The sequence below is a fragment of the Rhipicephalus sanguineus genome, chromosome 2 (assembly GCF_013339695.2).
Source record: "Rhipicephalus sanguineus isolate Rsan-2018 chromosome 2, BIME_Rsan_1.4, whole genome shotgun sequence".
In the NCBI taxonomy this organism is placed as follows: domain Eukaryota; kingdom Metazoa; phylum Arthropoda; class Arachnida; order Ixodida; family Ixodidae; genus Rhipicephalus; species Rhipicephalus sanguineus.
Window position 1 is genome coordinate 180,855,745 of NC_051177.1, and position 21,797 is coordinate 180,877,541.

Below are 21,797 nucleotides of genomic sequence, written 5' to 3' on the forward strand. Positions count from 1 at the left end.
TGAAATTCATCTACTTGCTGCTTATGAGCATGAAACTCTTCACGTGGGAGCTTAGTTGGGTGACCCATTGTGTCCCAGTTAAAATTACTTGCAAGCTTTGGGGGCTGTCGTGCATGCTCATGCAGTTACTTCGTACGCTGCACTATTGTGTGAACTGCTGCTGAAAAACTGCGCAATGTCAAAAAGCCTGTATTGGTGCCATTGGCTGAAACCAGTGATTTGCTTCAAGAGCACTTTTTGCTGGTGAAAAGTCAAACCTTGATGCAGCAGTCAGTCTTGTGATGCCTCCGATGACTTCGCAAGTAGAACACCTTTTGACTGTGTTGCTGTAGCTGGAGTGAAACGTGGTGCCACCAGAGCGGGTGCCCAAAGATTGAGCATGCATGGCAGCCTAATGCCAGTGTATGAATATCTCCCACAGCACTCTTTTGAAGCTTTGCTTTGTGACCAGAAAACCTATTTAAGGATTCTGTTGTCAAGACATAGTTTGATGTAAAAACCATTCTTTAATAAGGTGGGAGGGCAGTTCATCAAATAGCAAAATTTGCAGCGAGCAACACAAAATGCTGCCATTTTGTAAAATGCCAACTAGTAGAATTGTCATTGTCCTGAGTGGTGACAAATTTTGCAGCAGTTGAACACGCTGTGGTTGTACAGTGAAACCTCGTTAATACGTACCTGCCGGGAACGCGGCATAACTACGCACTAAACAGTAGTACGCATTAAACACCAAGTACAAATTTGCATCTCCTAGCGTACGCCATCGCCGCCAGCAAATAATAGAGTGCCACAGCAAATATTGCCTAAAGTACCCATCGCAAAGCCTTTTCTTTCTTTTTGCCAAAGTGGAGAAAAGATCCTGGCACACTCGCACGGCCGCCCGATAGCGCGTAGTGGTGACGCCGAAGAGCATTTCGAAACTATTGCAGGGTCCGGGATACGCGGTCAACGCAGTGACCGACATAGCGACAGAACGGACAGTGTCTGCTTTCCGCGGTATATGTGCGTGCATCTAACCGCGATCTGCTACTGAACGAAAACTGACACAGTTCCAGTGAAACGTGGTACGGCCGCGTGGAGCCGATCGCCTCCCGGCTAGTTGTGTGCAGCGCGTCGCCTACTCGGCTCACGCCGTCACTACCGGGCCGCTTGCTGTGCCGCACGCGCGCATTTATCGTGGGAATCTTGTTCGTACCTACTTCGCTCCAGATCGTGCACAGATGCGGCGAGTAGCTTGTTCGGTTAACGCAGCGATGACGAGCTTCATGCAAGCGATGCGCCCTCCGCGATGCTCTAGCGGTCCTGGCAGCGGACGGAGGCGCGTTGGGTGGTCGCCTAATAAAAGCGTGCAGTATGGTTACACCCGCGCTACGCTTGCTGTATCTTACACGCGCGTTTATTGCGATAGCGTCAATGCAGCGAGGTTTCTCGGCGCCCGCAACGCTAACTACGCAACAGCGATCTGCTTTCGCTTCTACAAAGCGGTGCGCGCCTGATGACGGCTTAGTAGCGTTTGCTGTCGGGCTAGTTGGTACATCGCTGAAGTTCTTGGTCCCTGTCCGAGCATTTGTGCCATTAATTCAACTTCAGCCTTGAAGACGGCCGCGCACAGCGAAGCGGCAGCGATCGGCGGCCCATCGCGTTCAGGTTGTCGCCTAATAAAAGCGTGCAGTAGGCTTAAAAAGCAGCGCTGCGCCGCACGCGTGCCCGAGCAGATAGCTGAAGATACTTATTGTGATAAGGTTGTCGGCGATAAGTCATGTCGGCGCGTTCGTCGGTGGCCGCCACCTCACCTTCGTTCTTTCCCGATGCTTACCCGCAAAGGCGTCGCCGCAATCGCGCGGAAGTCGGGATCGGGGATCGACTGATCAGCGCACTTCTCAAAAAGGCGGAAGACCTTTGGCGGCACATTCTGGCGTCGGGAAGTTGAGCGGCGCAGTAAAATTTTATGGCACAAAAAGTTATCGCGGTACGCAGGGTACGCACTAACCGGTAGGCATAGGGCGAACCACTATGGCTTAAGCGGTCAGCGAATGCATTGGGCTCTATGGGACTCGGTCGGGGATTCGTCGCAACTACGTTTTAACCGTTAGTACGCTTAAAGCGGGTACGTATTAACGAGATTCGACTGTACTTTGAATTAACATCAGAGAGTGTCTTTTACCGTACGTGACTGTTGCCGGTGCACCTAGTCTACACAACCATTTATTCAACGTTGTTTGGTGCATTATTTGTGGGAGGTGTGATTTTGTACATTTCCGTTGTTTGTTTCGTGATCAGTTTGATGCATCCCTTTCTGCAGACTGCACACGCAAGACCCGTATCATTGACGTGGTCTACAATGCGAGCAACAACGAGCTCGTCCGGACCAAGACTCTGGTGAAGAATGCCATTGTTATGATTGATGCAACACCCTTCCGGCAGTGGTATGAGGCCCACTATGCACAGCCCCTGGGGCGCAAGAAGGGCGCCAAGCTGGTGAGTGCTGCATATCTTTTATAGGGCTCCAGCTGGAGGGAAACATTAACCCTTTACCTCCTTAATGATGTAGTTATCAGAAAGCATTCCCAAACTAATTCTTTTGTGTGGTGTTATAGACCACACAAGGCATGCATGTGACAGTGTTTCCAAATCATAGGGTGCTCTTCTGAATTTGCACGGAATTCTGTTCAAAACATTTTTTTAGATGTAAAAGTGAGCAAAAAAGGATTTAAGAATGATCTAAACTTGTCTTCACTGCAGATTTTGCAGTAGGGTTTGTTTGCATTATTGTAGTAGAGAGTACATTATCATAGCACCCTGTGTACATAAAAAAGGGGACTAGACATGTGGAGCTGCTGAGACAGTTTTTGGCAAGATAAATTTGAGATTTTAGCATGGACGATTTCTGCTAGTCTGCAGTAGTCTGTGTGCGAAGTGTGGATGTGCTAGATTTTGTCTACGGGAGGTAAAGGGTTAATCAGTCCAAAGCCAAATTAGTGGGCCAGATTGGACAGAAAAAGCTCTGTACACCCAGCCAAAGGTTGATTGAAAACTTGTTCATTGAAATTTTCACCGTGCTGTGCAAGTCAGCCGGCAAATTTAAACTAATTACGATCTCACTGTTGTGTCTAACTTGCATTCTTATGGTGTTACTGTGCCTGCTCACTATCTTGACCAGAGGTTTCTTGTTAGGGTTACATTTGGTGCCCAGTCAGGAAATGTATACTCAAGCGATTCGTGTGGCCAAGGCTAGTTGCTCTGGAGGCTGTTGTGATGATCTGAAAAATACCATCTTTCGGCTGAATGCTGTGCTGAGAGACTCGATTCTGAAGCCTCCGGGTGCTTGCCTTTGGTCATGTGGACAGTGTCACTGAGTTTTGTTGTAGTTGCATCGATTACAGGTCATGTAAATCGTAGGGCAGACTACAGATGGTCTGTGAGAGTACGGAATACCAAGGGATGGGAAGTGCAGCTGAGGACGACAAAGGGTCGGGTCGAGCAACGGAACAAAGAAATTTGCAGGCAAAATAGAATAGGCGCCCGGTATGTGTGCCTAGCAACATCATTGCTTTATGAGAAATGTAATCGGGGGGCAGTCAAAGTGCTTGCTCACAAAACTTTCACGTCTGTATGGCGTGCATACCTGCCAACCTGGTGACCTCAAAATGCTGGAGATTCGTAAAGCACGAGGGGGGGGACACAGAACAGGAGAAAACTGGTTTACATATTAATTTACAGTATAGAATCTTTGTGATACGAATTCGTGAAATTCCCCGGCCGAATTCTATTGTGTTCAGTGGGCCAAAATTTGGATGGTCCAAACACTTTTCAGTGCAGCGTTGCGACGGGTGATACCGCAACCGTGGAGCGACGACCGACAGAAGCGTGCTCAGGAAGTTTCGGAAGTACGCGTGCGGCTAGCACACATGCAGTCAGACATATGGTTATCGTTTGCCTCAACCGATTCGCTCACACCTCTTTCAACTAAGTAATGCTGCCGTTAGCTGCCATTTTCAAAAATAATTTAATCTACCTTCGCTGGATAAGCACAGGGTCGTGTCGTAGGCTTATTCAGGTGGTCTGTTCCCTTTTCCTGGGCAAGGCTGATTGCCACTGCCTATGTTCTTTGTTTTTCGTTTATATGGTGGTTTTGCGTAGACCCCTCAAACTCATATAATCAGGGTTCTACTGTAGTTTCAAAAGCACGTGCTCGGCCAGCGCACACGGGTTGAAAGCTTGACTACCATATGCCGCAACTGCTGCGCACGAAACCGCTGTTGCTATCAGCGTGATTATCAATAGCGACTACGTAGCTCCAAAGATGCGTGGCTAACACAGTAGATTAAAGGCAATAAAGTCTTAAAAAGGCACGAAGTGTTTCGGCATTCCTGTTTGCTTATAGGACTATGGTGGAGTGGACTTGTTTCATTTGTTATACACAAGAGGAGAGGAAAGCACAAACAGGCACACACTATCAACTGAAGCTTTATTATGCTGTGCTGAGAGACTCTATTCTGAAGCCTCCGGGGTGCTTGACATGCGGCAACCGACTGGGTTGCCACCTGTTTGTGCTTTTCTCTCCTGTTGTGTCGCCGTCCGTTTTTTGCGCAGTTATATAATGGATCATTACCAACTCGTCCAACTTACCACTCGTTTCATTTGGCCTCAAGCGAAGCTCTGACATGTGTCAGAAAGACATGTCCGAGTTCTTTCAACAAGAATAAACGTTTCGTGCGAAAATATCGTGGTTTCGGGTGAAGATAATGATACAAATATTTTCGCTCCTCCGTGAGATTTGTATCACCGAGATTCTATTGTACTTTGTCTCAAGGCCTTAGCACATCATAATGGATGATTGGCAGTGAAGTTTGTAGACATCAGCAAACGTACTGGTTCTCATAATTATATGGCGGGTGTAATTAGATAAAATCTGCGATGTCTTGTGACAGCTTGTAGCCCGTTACATTCTAAGAAAAAAGCGAGTATTTGGGGAGTATTTCTGCTACACAATGATAATTGTCATCTGGCTTGCTTGAGTTTCCTTTCTTGAAAACCCAGCTCTTGTCACTTTCCTATAAAGAATGCTATGTCACGCTGCTAACGTGTGCGCCGTTCGTGAACGGCAAGTGCCGGGACCGCGGTGATAACGCGAGGGAAGTACGCAAGGTGGATGACGATTATTGTTGTGTAGCAGAAATACTCCCCAAATACTCTATTTTTTCTTAGAGTGTACCAATCGATGTGCTTTTCCGCATGAGACCAGTGGACTGTGGCAAAAGTGACTTGGGGGGGGGGGGGATGTGCCAATGAAAACTATCTGTTATTTATGGAGATGAACTGATGAAATTTGTCATGCAGATGTGATATGCTGTGCTGATATCATAACTGAAATCTGTTTTGAGGTTTCTTTTGTAGTTATTGAGTTACAACACTTGACAGACTTGTCATCCCAAAATTAATGATTCAGACATAAGTTCGTCAAGGTTTTTGCATTAGGATATTCACAAGGGCCCATTCTGTGCCGTAATGCTATTGGTTTATTTTTTAATTATCAAATAAGCGCGCAAAAAATTTTTGAAATTTCTTGTACGTATTGTCTTACAACTTTTACAAAAAGCCGATTATAAAAATCTGTATGACGTGCAGACAAATATGGACAGCTTTATGGCACTTGCCAATGTCTCAGGATCTAAATGCAGAAAATGGAATGGTTATATCTTTACTTGTGAAATGGTGCAGGGATGACTGACAGCAACTGTTGAAGAAATGAAAGCTGAGGAAATGGAGCTAAAAGCTAGGAAAATCGAACTCTGAAGGAAGCTGGTTTTTTTCATCGGAGAAATGCAGCTTTGCGGCTATCTTGAGCTCTTATCTGTCTTCTTTATGATGCCAATATGGGGGCACTGTGTCAAGGGGAAAGTGCAGATTTGCATTTTCTAAAGCCCATTTTTCTCATAGTTTTAAATGACAGCACTCTAGTGAAATGCTTTTTTTTTTTCAACTTCTGCTGATTTTGGTTCAATATTTCATCAAGACGTAACACGTGGTCTCAGGATTGCAGAAAAAAATTAACTGAAAAATTGAACATTTTGACCAAATTTACCATTCCCATTGCCATGCCCCCTTTGAAATTAGCCAAAAAAATTAATTTTTGGAAAACACTCGTTTTGGCATCTGTGGTCTCTCATTTACGCAGTATCTAAACAATTACGCTGAGAATGCACTCTAAGTGCCCGAAAGAAATAATTTTGTGAGCTCAGTGAAACAGAAGCCCAAAATCGCGCTGAAATGGCGCAATTCATGGCGTCGTATCTCATCTTTCCTGCCACCGAGAGCCGCCATCTTGGCGTCGTTTCAAAGCTCAAAGTTCCGCCTTTCTGTTCCCACCCTTCTCGCTTACGATCACTGCATAAAGCGCAAACAAAAAAAAAACTGAGGGTATTCTCAGAAACCTTGCAATGCACGCGACGCTCCTATTGGCGGTGCACGCAACACCGTTGAGGGGCGCTTTTCTATTGGTTGGTGCCACGCGATGGCCACTGTGTTTACGAGCAGAGTGCTCGCTGCTTGGTCACTCCGCGGCCGTAAGCACGTGAATCGAAAACTAAACGCCGCTGTTTGAAAGGTGACGCATGTACGGGAGGCAAAGGGCAAGCCTCTTTAGTTTCGTACAGAGGAAAATGGGGGACAGTACTGCATGGATCGGGCGAGCCAGTGACTAGATTGGAGTGTACCGACTGGGTTGCCGGCAGGCACGTCGTGTCATCTCTTGCCGGGACGGTAATAAAGCGACAGCGATGTAAACCATAGCGCGTTATCATCAAAACGCTTACTGCTTATCAGATGATGCGTGAGTGCCGCTTTACCGGATTTATTTCGGAGACGATCTGCAGGCGCTTGCTCTCGCGCCGCTCCACCGAAACCTGAGCTTCGTGCACACGTGTTCCTGCTCCCATTTCAATAAAACTGCTGTCTAATGTCCCCTCTAGCAGAAGAGCGTTATCGTTTCACTTAGAAAAGTTAATAATGTGAGAAAATTTGTCTGCGGTATAGTTCGGTGCGAAGTCGCACTCAGCTTCGGATTGCCGAGAAGGCGTCGGCTCTGCGGCGCAGGTGCGGTTTATCGTACAAGAAAATGCAATTTTTAGGCGTTATACTTGACAGGGGTGATCGCAAAGCGTCATCAAACTAATACACCACTATTTAGGCCACCTGACTACACATTTCGCGGCCGCAAATGTAGCCATACAGTTCAACATGTCCAGTCTTTACATGCAGCCTGGTGCACTTGCGTTCCAGGGGGCTGCACTAAAGTGCCTGCGGTAAATGATAGATGCTAATAAACTTCCTAAATCATGCCAAGTAGAGGCCCAACCACACCAATGATTACTTTCCTGGTACTTTAGTGTTGGGTTTAACTGCAACCAAAACTTTCTTGTCCATTTTCCCAAAAAGTTTTGTGCTTGCCACTTCGCTTGTGGAAAGCATAGCACAACTATGGCTAGATCAATTTTTATGCCATTTGTTTTATTGTAATCCACAGACTGTGCTGTACCTTAACACTGTCTTTGAATATTCGTTTAGGCTTTTATTTTTTTATTTCATAATCACTGCTTGGCACGATTAGCTGGGACACAGGCATTTGCATGTAATGTTCAGCAAAAAATTATTAGGGCTGCAGGGGTGAGACAGCTGCGCATATTGCGCATTTTTGATACGATTCCGTTTTCCTGCGCCAAGCTGCTCCAAAAGCATAAAAATTGCAAAAATTGCACTGAACTGCGCCGAAATGGCCCCACAATCAAGAATTTTCAAGCCCGCGTCACTTTCAGCGTGGGAAAACGTAACTTTAGAAGCAGCGCCAGGGATACGTTCGCAGAACACGTTAACGCGCCCAAGCGTGTCCTTCTACGCGCCTTTGTAATAGAGGCTTCCATAGTGCTGTGATAATCGCCTCTGAGCGGTTGTAAATATGTGTAGTGTCCGAGGGGTAAGGTTTCTCGGCGCTCACGACGCATTTTTGAAGGCGGTCCCTCACGAGGTGGCAGCAAACGGTGGCGCAGCGCGCTTTTATTATCACCTATTAAAAGCGTGCGGTACACTTGACGCTACGCCACCCGCGCAGCTGAGCAGATAGCTGAAGGCGCTTTATTTTAGGCAGTTTTCGAATAGCGTACGCTAAGTTAGTGTTAGCGTTTGCGGCCCGCTATTTCCGTCACTTAACGGGAGCCCGAAAGCGGTTAGCGTACGACGCATGCGCAGTTGTGGGAAAAGCCAACGCAAAGCTTTGCGTACGCTATTCGAAAGCTTCCTGAGGGTTCGCCCTTCAGGGAGGGCAAATATTAATCGCAGCGCCCCTCCTTCCGATTAAGTCAAAGTATGGGCGCTATCGACTTTGCCCCCCCCCCCCCCCCCCCCTTCGTGCGCACGCCTATGGGGGTGGTCATACTGGTGCGTTCGTCGGTGGCCATACTGCTTTTGTTCTTTCCTGATGTTACGCGCGAAGGCGTCGCCGCAATCGCGTGCTAGTCGGAATCATTCATTGACCGTTCAAAGACGTACTGCTATGTGACTACACAATTCTTGTGCAATCAGTTTTTATTGCAATAGCAATTATATGGACAGTCTCGAGGGGTTCTTGCCGTCGCCGTCATGTCCTTCCGGTATGAAGTCCAAATTGATAAGATCCCCCCGCGAATTGTATGTTATACAGCGGGTAAAAGCATGCGAGCAGAGGCGACGTACGCGGCCGAAGCAAACGAGCCGGCCCATTGCCGTCGCTCGGAGGCTGCATGCGATAACATCACCACGCTCAGAAGGCCTGCCGTCGAAGCAGACAGGAAACGCCCCGCCCGTTTTTAACAAGCCTTAAAAGACACGAAGACACGAGGGGGGGGGGGTGGAGTGTCGCGCGAGGAGCAACTTTGAACTTTGCGCGGTCGCGATCACTGGCGCGCGCGCGCTATCTCGAAAGCCATCACAGCGGGATTTTTTTTTTATTATTTGAGAAGTGTGATGTTTATTCTTTTCTTATTTTCAAATGTAAAGTGAACCTACTTGGAAAAACTTTTTTTTATCTCGGTTATCGTATTGCCATCGGCATTTCAAAATGGCCGCCTCCTACGCGCCTCGGCCATTTCTGTCATTGTTTCAGTTCGTACGTGTGCTGAGGAGTTTGTCATCCCGTTCTACATTCGCATCGGTGGCATGGAAGTGCCCACTCCAAGTACTCGATGAGTGCACCACGATGTCGCATTTCAAAGAAAAGTTATTACATGTGCAGAGACGGACGGAAATCGGGCCGCATCGCGGTCGTTCGGAGTTGCCGAAACATGCGTGCGAGACTGGCGCAAACAGAAGCAGAAGATTGTTTTACAGCAAAGCTTCACGAAAAAGTTTCTGTGGACAAAAGCAGGGCCGGTTTGCCGAAATCGAAGAGCGTTGACAGCGACAAGGAGTTGTCCGACAGCGATGAAGACTGATCCATTATGCGACTCGTATCGTCGCCGTAGTGGTGACAGTTTCAGCGCCAAGGCCCGCCGTTTGACTTTGTGTTTTCTTTTTTTTTTTTTTGAAACTTTAGTTCTTTAAAAGCCAAATACAGTGCAGACCACTTATAACGTAACCGCATATAGTGCAGGACCGGTTATAATGCGGTCTTTTTCGACTCCCGTTTACCCTCCCATAGAACCGCATGTATACGCATACCGCTTATTGTGCAGTCCCCCAAGATGAAATACCGTTTATAATGCGGTTGCGAGAAAATATTTCTGACAAACGCGGTAGCGAGTGCGGTTCTCAAAGGAGGTACGCCGCTGGGGAGGGAGCGACGCGGTCGTTACGAAGGGCGAGGGCACGCACAGTGAACGAACGAGGGGCGGAGGGAGGAAAAAGACCGCGGCAGCGCTGTGCGGGCTCGCAGAGTGGGGAAGGATGGTGGTTGCCTAGGCGACGGAGTAGCCTTTGCACCGGCGGCGGCAAGGCTCCGCGGCCGCTTGCCGGCAGCGCGTTACGCGTGGAACGTACGATCGCGTCCTCATCAAGTGCGCTTTAAAGTAAGTTTCCTGTCGGGAAAAGCGTCGTCGTTATCACACTTGCTACAGATATCGCGTCTGCTACCTCGTCCGCAAATTGAAAAGTTTTGCGGCTTCATGAGGCGAGCTTTCGCCTTTTCTGCCAGTGCGCGGACTTAAACGAGCTTGGCGGGCTTTTGTCGCCGTTGATCTCCCAGCCGCGAACATAAACCGCACAAACTTCGTATCATGCGCGCTGTTCTTGGGTTAGTGCTTGAGTGCGATCTTTTCGACGTCCGATCTTCATGTTGTCTTGGAGAAATTTCCCACGACAACATGCTGAACCGCACGCTAGGCCTAATCAGCGTTGGTTGCTTTTCGGTCGCGGGCGATGAAAGTTGCGGTTTGGTGCGGAATCAACGAAACTTTTTGCGATGGCTGCACTTGAAGGGAAGAGAATCATATCGTTAATGAAAACGAGGGCATGGTTGGCACATGCAACTCTCGAATGGTGGTTCCGGATTCGATTGCAATGTCTTGGACATCGCGTGCGCGCCCGTGATATCGAACGATCGGTACCGCTCAGCACGTGAAATTTCGGTCGCGATTCGACATGGTTTCTGTGTAATGCGCATACCTCGAGGTGGCCTGAAACGTAGTCGGCGAATTTCCGCGATGGCACTTTGTTTTGTTTGCTTTTCCCCCCCGTGTTCATTTCGTTGGCAATGCGGGTCTTTGGCGGTTAATTTTTGAACATTCGGAGATTTAAGTGGTTGTAAGCGCCCCAAATCGCATATGTCGATTATCGGACACGCGAGGCTACATGCTCAACACGTTTTGTGCAACTGCAGCCTTTGTAGAAGGTTGTTTTGGTTATAGTGCGGTACCGCTTATAGTGCGGATATTCGCAACTCCGGCGACTTACGTTATAAGCGGTCTATACTGTACTTGTTCTTCTGAATATTCGAAGGTGGACTCCTACGGACTTCTTTTGTTCATTTCTCTCACGAAAAATGGGTGCGCGTTAGAATCGATGTTGTACTTTTTTTTTTTTTTTGGTCGCGGAAAACGGGTGCGCGTTACAATCGAGGGTGCGGTAGAATCGAGTAAATACGGTAACTTTAGAAGCAGCGCCAGGGATACGTTCGCAGAACATGTTAACGCGCCCAAGCGTGTCCTTCTACGCGCCTTTGTAATGGAGGCTTCCATAGTGCTGTGGTAATCGCCTCTGAGTGGTTGTAAATATATGTGACCCCCCCCCCCCCCCCCCCATGCGTTCATCGGTGGCCGCCATACCGCTTTTGTTCTTTCCTTGAAGGCGTCGCCGCAATCGCGTGCTAGTAAGAATCGTTCATTGACCGTTCAAAGACCTACTGCTATGTGACTACAATTCTTGTGCAATCAGATTTTTTTACTATTTGAAAAATGTGATGTTTATTCTTTTTTTTATTTTCAAATGTAAAGTGAACCTAGTTAAAAAACTTTTTTCTTCTATTTCATATGTTGTTACCCGGGTTATATAAATTGCGTAGTTTGTAAAAAGGTAGTGTAGTTCATACCTGGCAATAATACGTTAAAAAAAAAAAAGCTTTCTCCAAAGGCTCTTTGAACGTTATGTGTATTCTAAGCCGATTAAAATGTGCGTTTCTTCCTCCAAGTTGCTACAAATTTGTTTTTTTCAAGCTCCAAAAACGACATAATAAATGCCACTAACTGCTCCCAAACAAGGTTCTCCTGCTCCTAAATTGAAATTTTGCTGCTCCCAAAACTGCTCCCAAATCGATTTCAGCCGTCTCACCCCTGTAGTTGTCTTATCAAGAATGAGTGAGGCAATGTAGTGGCTGAATTGTATTTATGTTGCCAACAACACTTTACACGTGATGGCAAAGATGCCATTTCCTCAGCCTCTTTTCCTCTTTCAACTTCTGTGGAAGCCCAACTGATGTGGCGGACAAGGGTCTGCTCCCTTCAAGTGTGGTGTCCCAAATCTGCCTCGTAGACGTCGATATATAAGAAAATCTGAAAATTTGGATGCTAAAAAGCTTTGGCGTCCGATTTTTTGGACTTCCTGCCCAAATTTCGTGTCCAAAACAGCATTAATAAAGCCCCCAACTCTGCCTCATCTTTCATCTCGATGTTGGAACCAGCATTCTTTTTTAGTTAATACATTTGAGACCGTAGCGGAGCTTGAAAGGCAGCTTTGCCGCAATATGAGGGTGTGAAGCATATTGAAAATCTAGGGACCACTTTCAATCGGATGTGGACTTTGTCTTCGCTAAGTTTGATGTAACAGAGCTTAAAAGGCAGCTTTGCCGCAATACGAGAGTGTAATGAGGTGAAGCATATTAAAAATCTGAAAGGGTCACTTCGAATTGGACGTTGACTGTATTTGTCTTCGGGAAGTTCAAATAGTAAAATTCAAGTGCGAATCAAATCGAATAGCAATTACTATTCGAAAAATATTTGAAATTTCGAATATTCGTGCACCCCTAATTTTTTGTGCTTGACACAGTGCTGAAGTAGTGGAGGTTACACAACTACCCACTCGAAAGCAGACCTGACCAAGCCAGCACGAAGTCCAGCATGGCGGCTAGCGAATTTGGGCGGCGTGGTTCAAAACGAGCGTTTTAATTAGCAAAATCAATCTTTAGGGCATAAGGTCAACCGAAAGATTGGTCGCTGAAATGTATTATATTGCTATGAGAACCTTAACAGTGCTTTTATGAAGTTTGAAATATCCATCAAGTCTGAGTTTTTGAAGTCTGAAAGGTCCATCGACGACTGTATGAAGCTTGACATCGTTTAATTGGAAAATGTCAATTGCTCCAGGTATTGTTGTGGGACATTCTGTTGTATTGGAGGATTTGACGAGACCATGCAGTGTTGCTTGTGCAGGCCGACATTGAAGGCGGTGCCTTGGTGAAGAAGAGGAGCAAAAAGCTCGAGAAGAAGATCAAGGAGCGCCAGAAGTTGGCCAAGGTGGATCCCCTGCTCGAAGAGCAGTTCATGACCGGTCGGGTCAAAGGTCAGTGTGCATTCCTAAGAAGTGGAATTGAATATAGCAGCATACGCTAAACTAGTGTGGCAGATGTTTGTGGCTGATTTTTGCGTATTGGTGCAGTGAGGATTTGAAGGAGGGTATATCTCGCATCACTAGGGAATGTTTCAGGGCTGGGCAGTGTCATGGCAGCACCTTGGAGATAGAACTTGAGTGTCTGTATTTCTGTATTGAGATGAATTTGAAAAATATTGGTATCTGAGTAGCGAAATACTTTTACGACATATCGATTACATCGTGATACTGTGCAGGGCGCAGGTTTCTCGTACTTCTTTCTGTTGGAAATGAGCAGATGTATTTCCATGAAAGAAACTTCTGTGATAAGTCATGCAAAGGTGCACCACTGGTTAGTGACACGGGAAAGGTGGCGAAGGGACCCAAGCAGCGATACTGCCGTGCTACAGGACTTCACGACCATGACGACGATGTTTATTCGTTATAACACGAGCTTGTGCTCGTCTGCAGCGGTAGACAGACTTTTCTCGTTTGCTAGTCTTGTGCTGAGGCCAAGCAGATGCCGTTTAACGGTTTAAAAAGCTGCCATTACTTACGTGCAATGACGCAGTAACTTTCTCAGCAAAATGAATCTTTTATAAAAATAAATATAAGCTTTCTCTCCATTCATTCGTGATTCGAACGATGGGCTTGGCTTGCAAGTTTCAGTGCACTCCAGCGTTGTTCACACTATTATGCTGCACTTATGTCTTTGGAGAACATCAGCTTGCCTGAAGTAAAAATGTATTCCTGTATGTGTTCTGAACATGGCACTTATTATGGGTAAGAGGAATGCAGTGTCCTGATGCAGCCCTCTATGTAGAGATGGCTTGTAATTTCATTGCACATTAGTCATCCTTATGCTGACAGTGAATTGTGGTGAACAAGTCGTGTTGGGAGCTGCCCATGATGATTACCAGAACCTGACAGGGCTTGCCGGTCCCGTCTTGGTGCTCGGCGCTGCCCGCTTACGTGAGGGTTTCTGTTGTCATAGTTAATCTGAGGCATGCCTTCCCATATAGTGCACCAGAATGTGTGCATCGTAAAATATACCACACTTATGTGTGGAGTTCGTTTAGGCTAACAGTGTAAAAAATAGGGACATTGTAATGGGCTTTTCACCAAGGGTTTTGTGCTTAAGGAAAGTTCGTCTGTTGGCTACATTGCATGTAATTTTTTTGCCACTAAGTAAAAGGTCTTTAAAGAATGCTTCACCCACCTAATAACAATATTGCATTGCCAACTCTGCCTTTTTAAAATTCTGTCACGTGGTTTCCCATGTCTTCCAAATTGCAAGTACCGTTTGGTCAACTCATTTGCTGTCCATGTTTGTATGGAATTATTAGTAGACTGTTGGTTGTATGGGGAATCCTTCCTACGGTGCCACTAAACTAAGTTGTCTGTCCTTGCAGCTTGCATCTCGTCTCGGCCCGGGCAGTGTGGTCGCTGCGACGGCTATATCCTGGAGGGCAAGGAACTTGAGTTCTACACCAAGAAGATCAAGTCCAAGAAGGGCAAATGAAGGGCTGCCCATGTGAATAAAAGGCGACGTGACATTGGTTGTGTCTGTGACATTGATTGTGTCTTTGCACAAGTGGTGCCAGCACATGTGCGAAGCCGCCTTAATTTTTTTCAATGTTTTTCTTTCACTTTTTCTATATGCTTTACACTCTTCCCTCTCCTCACCCTCTCTTCTCTTTCCCACCCCTTGCTATACTATACAAGGCTGTGTTATGCTCTGGTAGCGTGCCTGGATAGCAGAGTGGTTACGATGCACCCCGTGGGATCGTTGGTACGCGGGTTCGAATCTCGCCTCTTCAAGAACGCTTTTTTCGTTGTTTCTTTCGTTCTCTCACTTACCAGAGGTATTCCATCCCACGCTGGACAAGTCTGCGCACGTGTTGCTGGGAGCGAAGCAGAAAATGACTAGGACGAACCTAGCGCGTCCCGGTTCATGATGCTGATAGAACCAGCGGCTGACGTACGGAACTGTTCAAAGTCTAGCTCCTTGCTTGTCGGTGCAATCGACGGAGCGCTAACCGCAATCAAGTCTCGCCTTTTCATCTCGACAATCAGCCTGGAATTTGCGCCAGAGTCGCGATACAATGCCACTGCGTTGTCAGAAAATGGCTAACCGCAATCGTAGTGATGGAAGTGCTGCTTCAAAAGCGAAATGCTGCTCCAAACTGTAATTTTTGTTAGTAACTGCTCCGGACCCGCACCGAAATGGCGCTGGTAAACTGAAAACAATGAGCTTTAAGCACATGATCATCCAGCGAGCCTAAACGAAACAAAAAAACGCCAGACCTGCGCTGAAACCGCAGCACAGTCGCAGCGAAAGCTGGAAGAGCGGCGTTTCTAGATCCCGTTAAGCTCTCTTGGGGGGCTACAAGTACACTATAGAAAGGTACCCACTGCGCCATAAATCACAATTTTTGTGAAGTTGGGAAGCACCTACTAAGCCATTATTCGTCATTCTACGTCTGTAAGGCATTATGTGCATTTTGTTGACGCGACAACTGATGACGATGAAGAATTATGGCTCAGCCCTTTGTAATAGGTTGGAAGCTTTAAACGGCCCACCAGTTATGTAATTTGCATTGGGTGACGCCCGGTCGCTATTTCCCTCTCCCGTCATGCTGTAAACATACGTTGACGTGGGAGAGAGACGGGGGGGGGGGGCGAAGAACTTACTGAGACCCCGCGGAAATGGATCATGCGCTTATGGGCTTCCTTGGCAACCAATACAAGTGCACTTGCGAGGAACCCACTACGCTATAAATCATTGTAATTTTACTGAAGCCCCGAGGGAATGGATCATGCGCTTATGGGCTTCCTTGGCAACCAATACAAGTGCACTTGCGAGGAACCCACTATGCTATAAATTGTAATTTTACTGGGACCCCGAGGAAATGGTTCATGCGCTTATGGGCTTCCTTGCCAACCATTACAAGTGCACTTGCGAGGAACCCACTACGCTATAAATCATTGTAATTTTTGAGAAGTAGGGCAGCAGGCACTGTGCCATTTTCGTCATTCTACGGAGAGCTGTGGTACCTGCTAAACGCATGTAAGGCATTATGCGCACTTTGTTGATGCTGTGCCTGATGACGATGAAGAATTATGGCAGAGCCCTTTGTAATGGGTTGGAAGCATTCAACAACCTATTCGTTGCGCAATTCGCATTGTGCGACGCCTTGTTACAGAATTCTCGTTGTGCGACGCTTGGCGCTTATTTTACTCTTCTACCACGCTATATTGCATATGCTAATGTGGTTCCTTCCCGACATGACGCGTGTATAGGCCTGACTGGCTGCCCAGGCGGCGCTGCGAAAACGGTGCTAAAAAGCGCCCTCTCCGACAAGTTCTTTGGTTTCGAGTAGTCAGTCTGGCGGCCGCATGCAGCACTAAGCTCAGATGCGCAATGGAGCCGCCGCTGTCGGTTGTGCTGCGCTTTGGATCTCGGCCAGTTTCTGGCGTGGCTGAGTTCTTCGGGCCAAGCACTCTGCGTAAACGCAAGAAGCTCGTCAACGTCAAGTATGTTTACGACGTGTAGGAGATTGAAGGAACCATTTCGGCGCGCTGCAACTCGCAAGTGCAGCGAATCTCACACGACGTTGAACTCGAGTTAAGTTTTACGAGGCATGCTCGCGCGATTAACGACAGTGCATAAACGAAAAGATTGCTGTTAAGAAAGCCGACATGATTTGCATTACACGACGAAACGGAATCAAGAAAGGTCCAGTGACGAAGGCTAGCCGCGGCCCGAATGAGCGCATTCGCGTCGTGTGCCGTTTTCTGCCACACGTTTTCCCCATGCACGGTCGTAATTTTCAACATTTGCTTCTAGGGAATTCGTCAAATTCTGTCAGCGTGCGGTGGCGGTCGAGAAGCGACGGCGCGCAATGTTTACAGCCGGCCGCTGGAAGCAGCCGGCTGTAAGCTGCCGGAAAAATCGTAGGCACATACGCAGGGTGACTCATGGCATCGTTTTTCTCGTTTCGCATGAAATGCCGGCTGCATATCCTCGTGATCGCCGTCGGCAGCCACGGCGTGCCGTCTGGACTGCACACAGGGAATATATACATATATAAACGCGTGCACGCGCGTACGAAAAGTAATCAGCACGTTACGTTGCAAACCACGTTTTGCTCGCGTACTCACTTCACGCTTCGGACAGCACGTATCCAGCGGTTCCGTCGCTCCACTTCGTACGGCTTTCAGGGGAACCAGTAAAACCGCACATTAGGATCCTTACCCCCATGTTCGAGGCAATTAACCACGCAACAATAACGGCGGCGATCGCTCTTCGGGACCGCGCGTTGCTCAGAGCCGTCGCCCAGACCACCTGCTTTCGGCACGGTTTGTTGAAGCAGGGATCGCTCGTCAAACATGTCAGACTCTGCAGGCATAGCGGACAAGTTCCTGCGTACGTTTTAAGCACTTTTTGAGCCTGAAAACTAGGCGCAAAATTAAGCAAAACGCTTAAAGCAACTGAGAACTGCGTAACTCGCCGGTCGGCGTCCATTTTTGACTACCCAAGCAACTTCGGCGCACGCCACCAGGCTCCGCCACAGTACTCAAAACTCCAGCAACGTTACTAGAACAAACTCAGTTTCAAAGCTCCGTATCTCCGCCAGCGGAGGAGGGTGGTCCGAACGGCGGTCGCGAGAACTAGCGGCGCTGCAGTTCCGTCTTGCGCCACTATCGGCGCGTCGTCTGCTGCCACGGCATAACGCTGCGATGCGCCGCGCAGTTGCTCGTGGCATCTGCGCGCCAGCTTTCTTATTGTACTAGTTAGATGGATGCTTAGGTGGATATGCATAAGGTCGTCTGTATGCATTGGCCCGCGTGCGTTGTTCATTGATTGGCTAAGAATCCATGTTCGGTCTATATTGCCACGTCCACTTCTTGTTTTATTTTGATGTATTCAGGTTTGACCAGCAAGCACGGTTATCAACGCCCGACGCTGTCCCCGAAGCAGTGTTCGAGAAGCTTTGCGATTGTAATAGATCGTTTTGGTAAGATTTCGCGCTGCACGCGAATGTTCCAGCTTTGTCGAGAGATAACGCCGCCACCAGCGATATCGCTGGAAAGTTCGATAGCGCCTGTATAAAAGCCGACGCGCTTGACTGCTTGTCAGTTGATCGGCGGTCGACGCTCTGTTCGCCGCCATCAGTGTATTGCTGTAGTTTGACTTTCAGTTTCCCGGCCAAAAGTTCGGCCAAATAAAGAGTTTCATCTCGGACCTGCTGACTGCTGCCTTCGTCGACTTCACGACCCTTTGACAATATTTTAGCTGTCTACATTGCGCTTAACTTCCAAGCATAGGTGTTTCTAAGCGAATGAGGGTTTTCAGAGTATTTTTTATAACTATTACCATAATTTTAGCCGCTGCCGTCTTATCTAGATCAAGAACAACCCAACACATTTGTAAAAGCCTTTATAGTGCACAAAGAAGCGTACTTACTCGAGATACAAAAACGTTCTAGAAAAACAGTACTCATGTTTCTACAATTTATTGAAAAAAACTTTCTCGAAAAACATCATCAATGCTTTGCAATGTTTACAAGACACGTTTTCGCGACGGTTAAAAGGATACTGACCCAAAATCGGAAAATTTTACGAGAACTCGGTAAATGAAACCTCAGTGTGCGATTACATCGAATAGATGTCTTCTCTGTGCAATTATTTCAGCGGATAGTTGTATTTTCGGTGTCTCATCTTTCTACGTCGCATCCTTCTACGCTGCCTTAAACAATTCGAACAGATCGGCCGTGATGTGAGCACCGAGCAGTTATTCGCGCGTACTCTGTCGCTAGAAGAGTCGTCAGTATTCAACTTCAGTTTTTCAACTTCACCGAGCAGATGTTCCATGCCCGCAGCACTCCTTACACTGTACGACAGCCATTTGCGTTTCGTGCTGTAGCCGTTCACTACGCAGTTAAATTGGCTCGTCAACTACAATTATCTTTTGCACAAGTAAGTCTCCCTTCCCGAAGCAAAGTGTGGGATTTGGCTAGTTGGTATTTCATTATTAAACTGCTCAGCGCAAAAAATTTGACACGGTACACACAGAAAAGACGAGGACCAGCGCTGGTCCTCGTCTTTCCTATATGTGTACCGTGTCAAATGTTTGCGCTGAGCAGCCCGTTCCCGAGCTGGCGAGTGTAAAATATTCCGCACATCTTGTTCAATACCTCGTCGTAAAATCTCTAGAAAATCCACTGCTTCGAAGGCATAGCGACAGCTGACAACTGATCGAATGTCAGTGTGATGCAACTCTCATTCTCGGTAGCGTATATATGCAATCGCCTGCCTTTCGTTTTGCTGTTCTATTTCTGGCGGCTCCTCCAAATTGGTCACTGGGCTTTCGCGGGACGCCGTGCGTTTTGAGGGGATTTGCGCCTAAACCCCCAACATTTTGGCTTTGAAATGTGGGGTGGAAGTGCTGGGAACAAGCGCGGCACGGCACCTGGCGCGAGTTCCCACTTTCCACGAGGGATCAAAACTTCTTGTCCCGCAACGACACGACGATACAATGTCGACACTCTCAAAATGAACGTCACAGACCTTGCATTTCGCAGTAAGCTTTCTATCTTTGCGATGCAAAGCTTGAATGGCGTAGGGTCTTTTGCAGGTCCGACGAAGTGTCGTGAAGCGGAGTCGTCGTTGCGGTAGCCGCTCTTGCAGCCCGGCGCAAAGCAAGTCGGCATACCGCTGTTAATCTGTTCGCTCTCGCTACGCTTCGTACATAATGCACGTGTATTCGTGCAAGACGCTAAGCCTGGTCAAGAACAGTCGCAAAAATGACGAGCTAACAAAGCGCAGACGATGCTGCAACCCATGTGCGCTCGTACATCGGCGGCGCCGATCACAACAAGCGCCAGCCGCGGGAGCTAGACGTGACTGCAGCGCCACTAGTTCTCACGACCGCCACGCGGACCGCCTCTCCGGCGGAGCTTTTAAACTTTGTTCTAGTAACGTTGAACTCCAGCGCGTCAGCCCTATAGGACCTTTTTGCAGAGCAGTTTGCAGAGCACCTGGGCTCCCGCGCAGAGGGCCCAGGTTCGAACCTCGTTCCACTATGGAATTTTTTTTCATATTTCGTTTTTTTTTTCTTATTTCGAGCGATACTGGTTACGGACACCGGCGGCGGCGGCGGACGACTACGGCTACAAAAACGGCCGGTGAAATGATCTCATAACAGCTTTCGCTGTAAAACAAGCTGTCTACTATCATTCTATACTCACGGACAACTTTTCTTAGCAATGAATAGAAGGCTGCAGAGCCAAACTACGCGTGTGCTACCACTGAAGAACATAGTCCCACAATTGCGTCCATGTTTTCTGTGTGAGAATAAAAAACAACATTGCTCTTATTTTCTACGGGACACTGTTTGAAAAGAGGCGCAGCATGCACAAAGGAGTTATAAAATTTATATTTGTTTTACTTTATGCAGTGTCATTTCACGTTTTTGCACGTGTGAAAACGTCGCACTTTTTACATGTGCCTCACAGTCAAAATAGCTTCTTTGTCTTCAGGTGAGCGCTCGTAACCCTCCAGCTTTTCCGATGACTCGCTGAAGGAGCTTGTGACGAATTTCACTAACAAATGGCTGTCTATGCAAACGAAGCAAATATAGTATGCAATGTTATTATTCGACCATCGCCCCTCGAATAATTGAACAGCCGTCACAGGAGATACGGAAGGTTCACGAACTGAAACTAAATTCGAAACGCGTGCCAAACCGGGCTACTTCTCAGGTCAGTACTTGTGCAGTAGCTCTGCCCCCGTAGCCTTTCGTTCATTGCCAAGAAAAGTTGTCCACGAGTATAGTATGCTAGTATGGAGTTTATATACTAGCTCCATACTAACATATCGACAATGCCACAAGTAGTGGCATTGTTGATATACCTATATCCGATTTAGCTGTATATTTGTACCTGACAGGCATTCTATTTTGGTAAAATGTGTGTGAGATTAGTTCGATATCTTACTGATAGGACAACTGTGATGTGTGACTGATCACATTTATCACTTTGTCAGCTCCGACCTCATTTTTGCCGCAAGAAATGGCAAGGCTGTTTTTTCAACCTATCCACACTTAGTTTCTTCTTTGTTTTTGTTTTTTTTTCATTTTGAAATTTTAAATGCAGGCTATTTTGGGAAATATGAAACTAACAGATTGCTTTGCTCTATTACTGATTATAAACTTGTACATGACTGTGGTTTCTTTTATAATTTGGGACTCAGCTTTATCGGTCTTATGTTACGTCTGCCACAAGTCCCCAAAAATTTAAGTATATAGCTCATCTTACTTGGTGTTCAGTGACCACCCATCTCCTTAATTACTTGTTTTTGTGCAATTCGCAATGACAATTGTATGTACAATATATTTAATAAGTAATAATACTTATGAGATGCTTAAATAATGCTTTAAACTCCAGGGGTCGTTCGGAATATTTTGCCATCTGCTCCGAAAATGCCAATAGCTGCTCCGAACTAGCGTTTTTTCTGCTCCAGAATGTGCTCCAAAAAGCAAAATGTCGCTTCCATCACTGCAATCGTGGGAGTATGCCGCCAGATACCCATCGGCACCTTTGCGCACCTGATTGCGATGCCCTCTTCGATAAAAGGAGGCATGAAACAAAGTAGCCGTTGTACAGGGCATCAATTACGTTGCAGGTGGCATTGCGAAACGACCGATCCATTTCTTGTGACAGTGTAGGTGCTGCGTGGTAATTTTT

General features: G+C 47.0%; 1 protein-coding gene across 1 annotated transcript in view; it reads left to right on the top strand.

Moving 5' to 3' along the window:
• The window catches only part of LOC119383892 (40S ribosomal protein S8), a 20,687-nt gene extending 6,083 nt beyond the window's left edge, over positions 1 to 14,604 (top strand). Inside the window, exons 4-6 of the mRNA XM_037652165.2 lie at positions 2,303 to 2,478; positions 12,891 to 13,020; positions 14,460 to 14,604. Coding sequence (XP_037508093.1) covers positions 2,303 to 2,478; positions 12,891 to 13,020; positions 14,460 to 14,569 — 416 coding nt within the window. The 3' untranslated portion in view covers positions 14,570 to 14,604. The remainder of the gene's footprint in view (positions 1 to 2,302; positions 2,479 to 12,890; positions 13,021 to 14,459) is intronic.
• Positions 14,605 to 21,797: the final 7,193 nt, after the last annotated feature.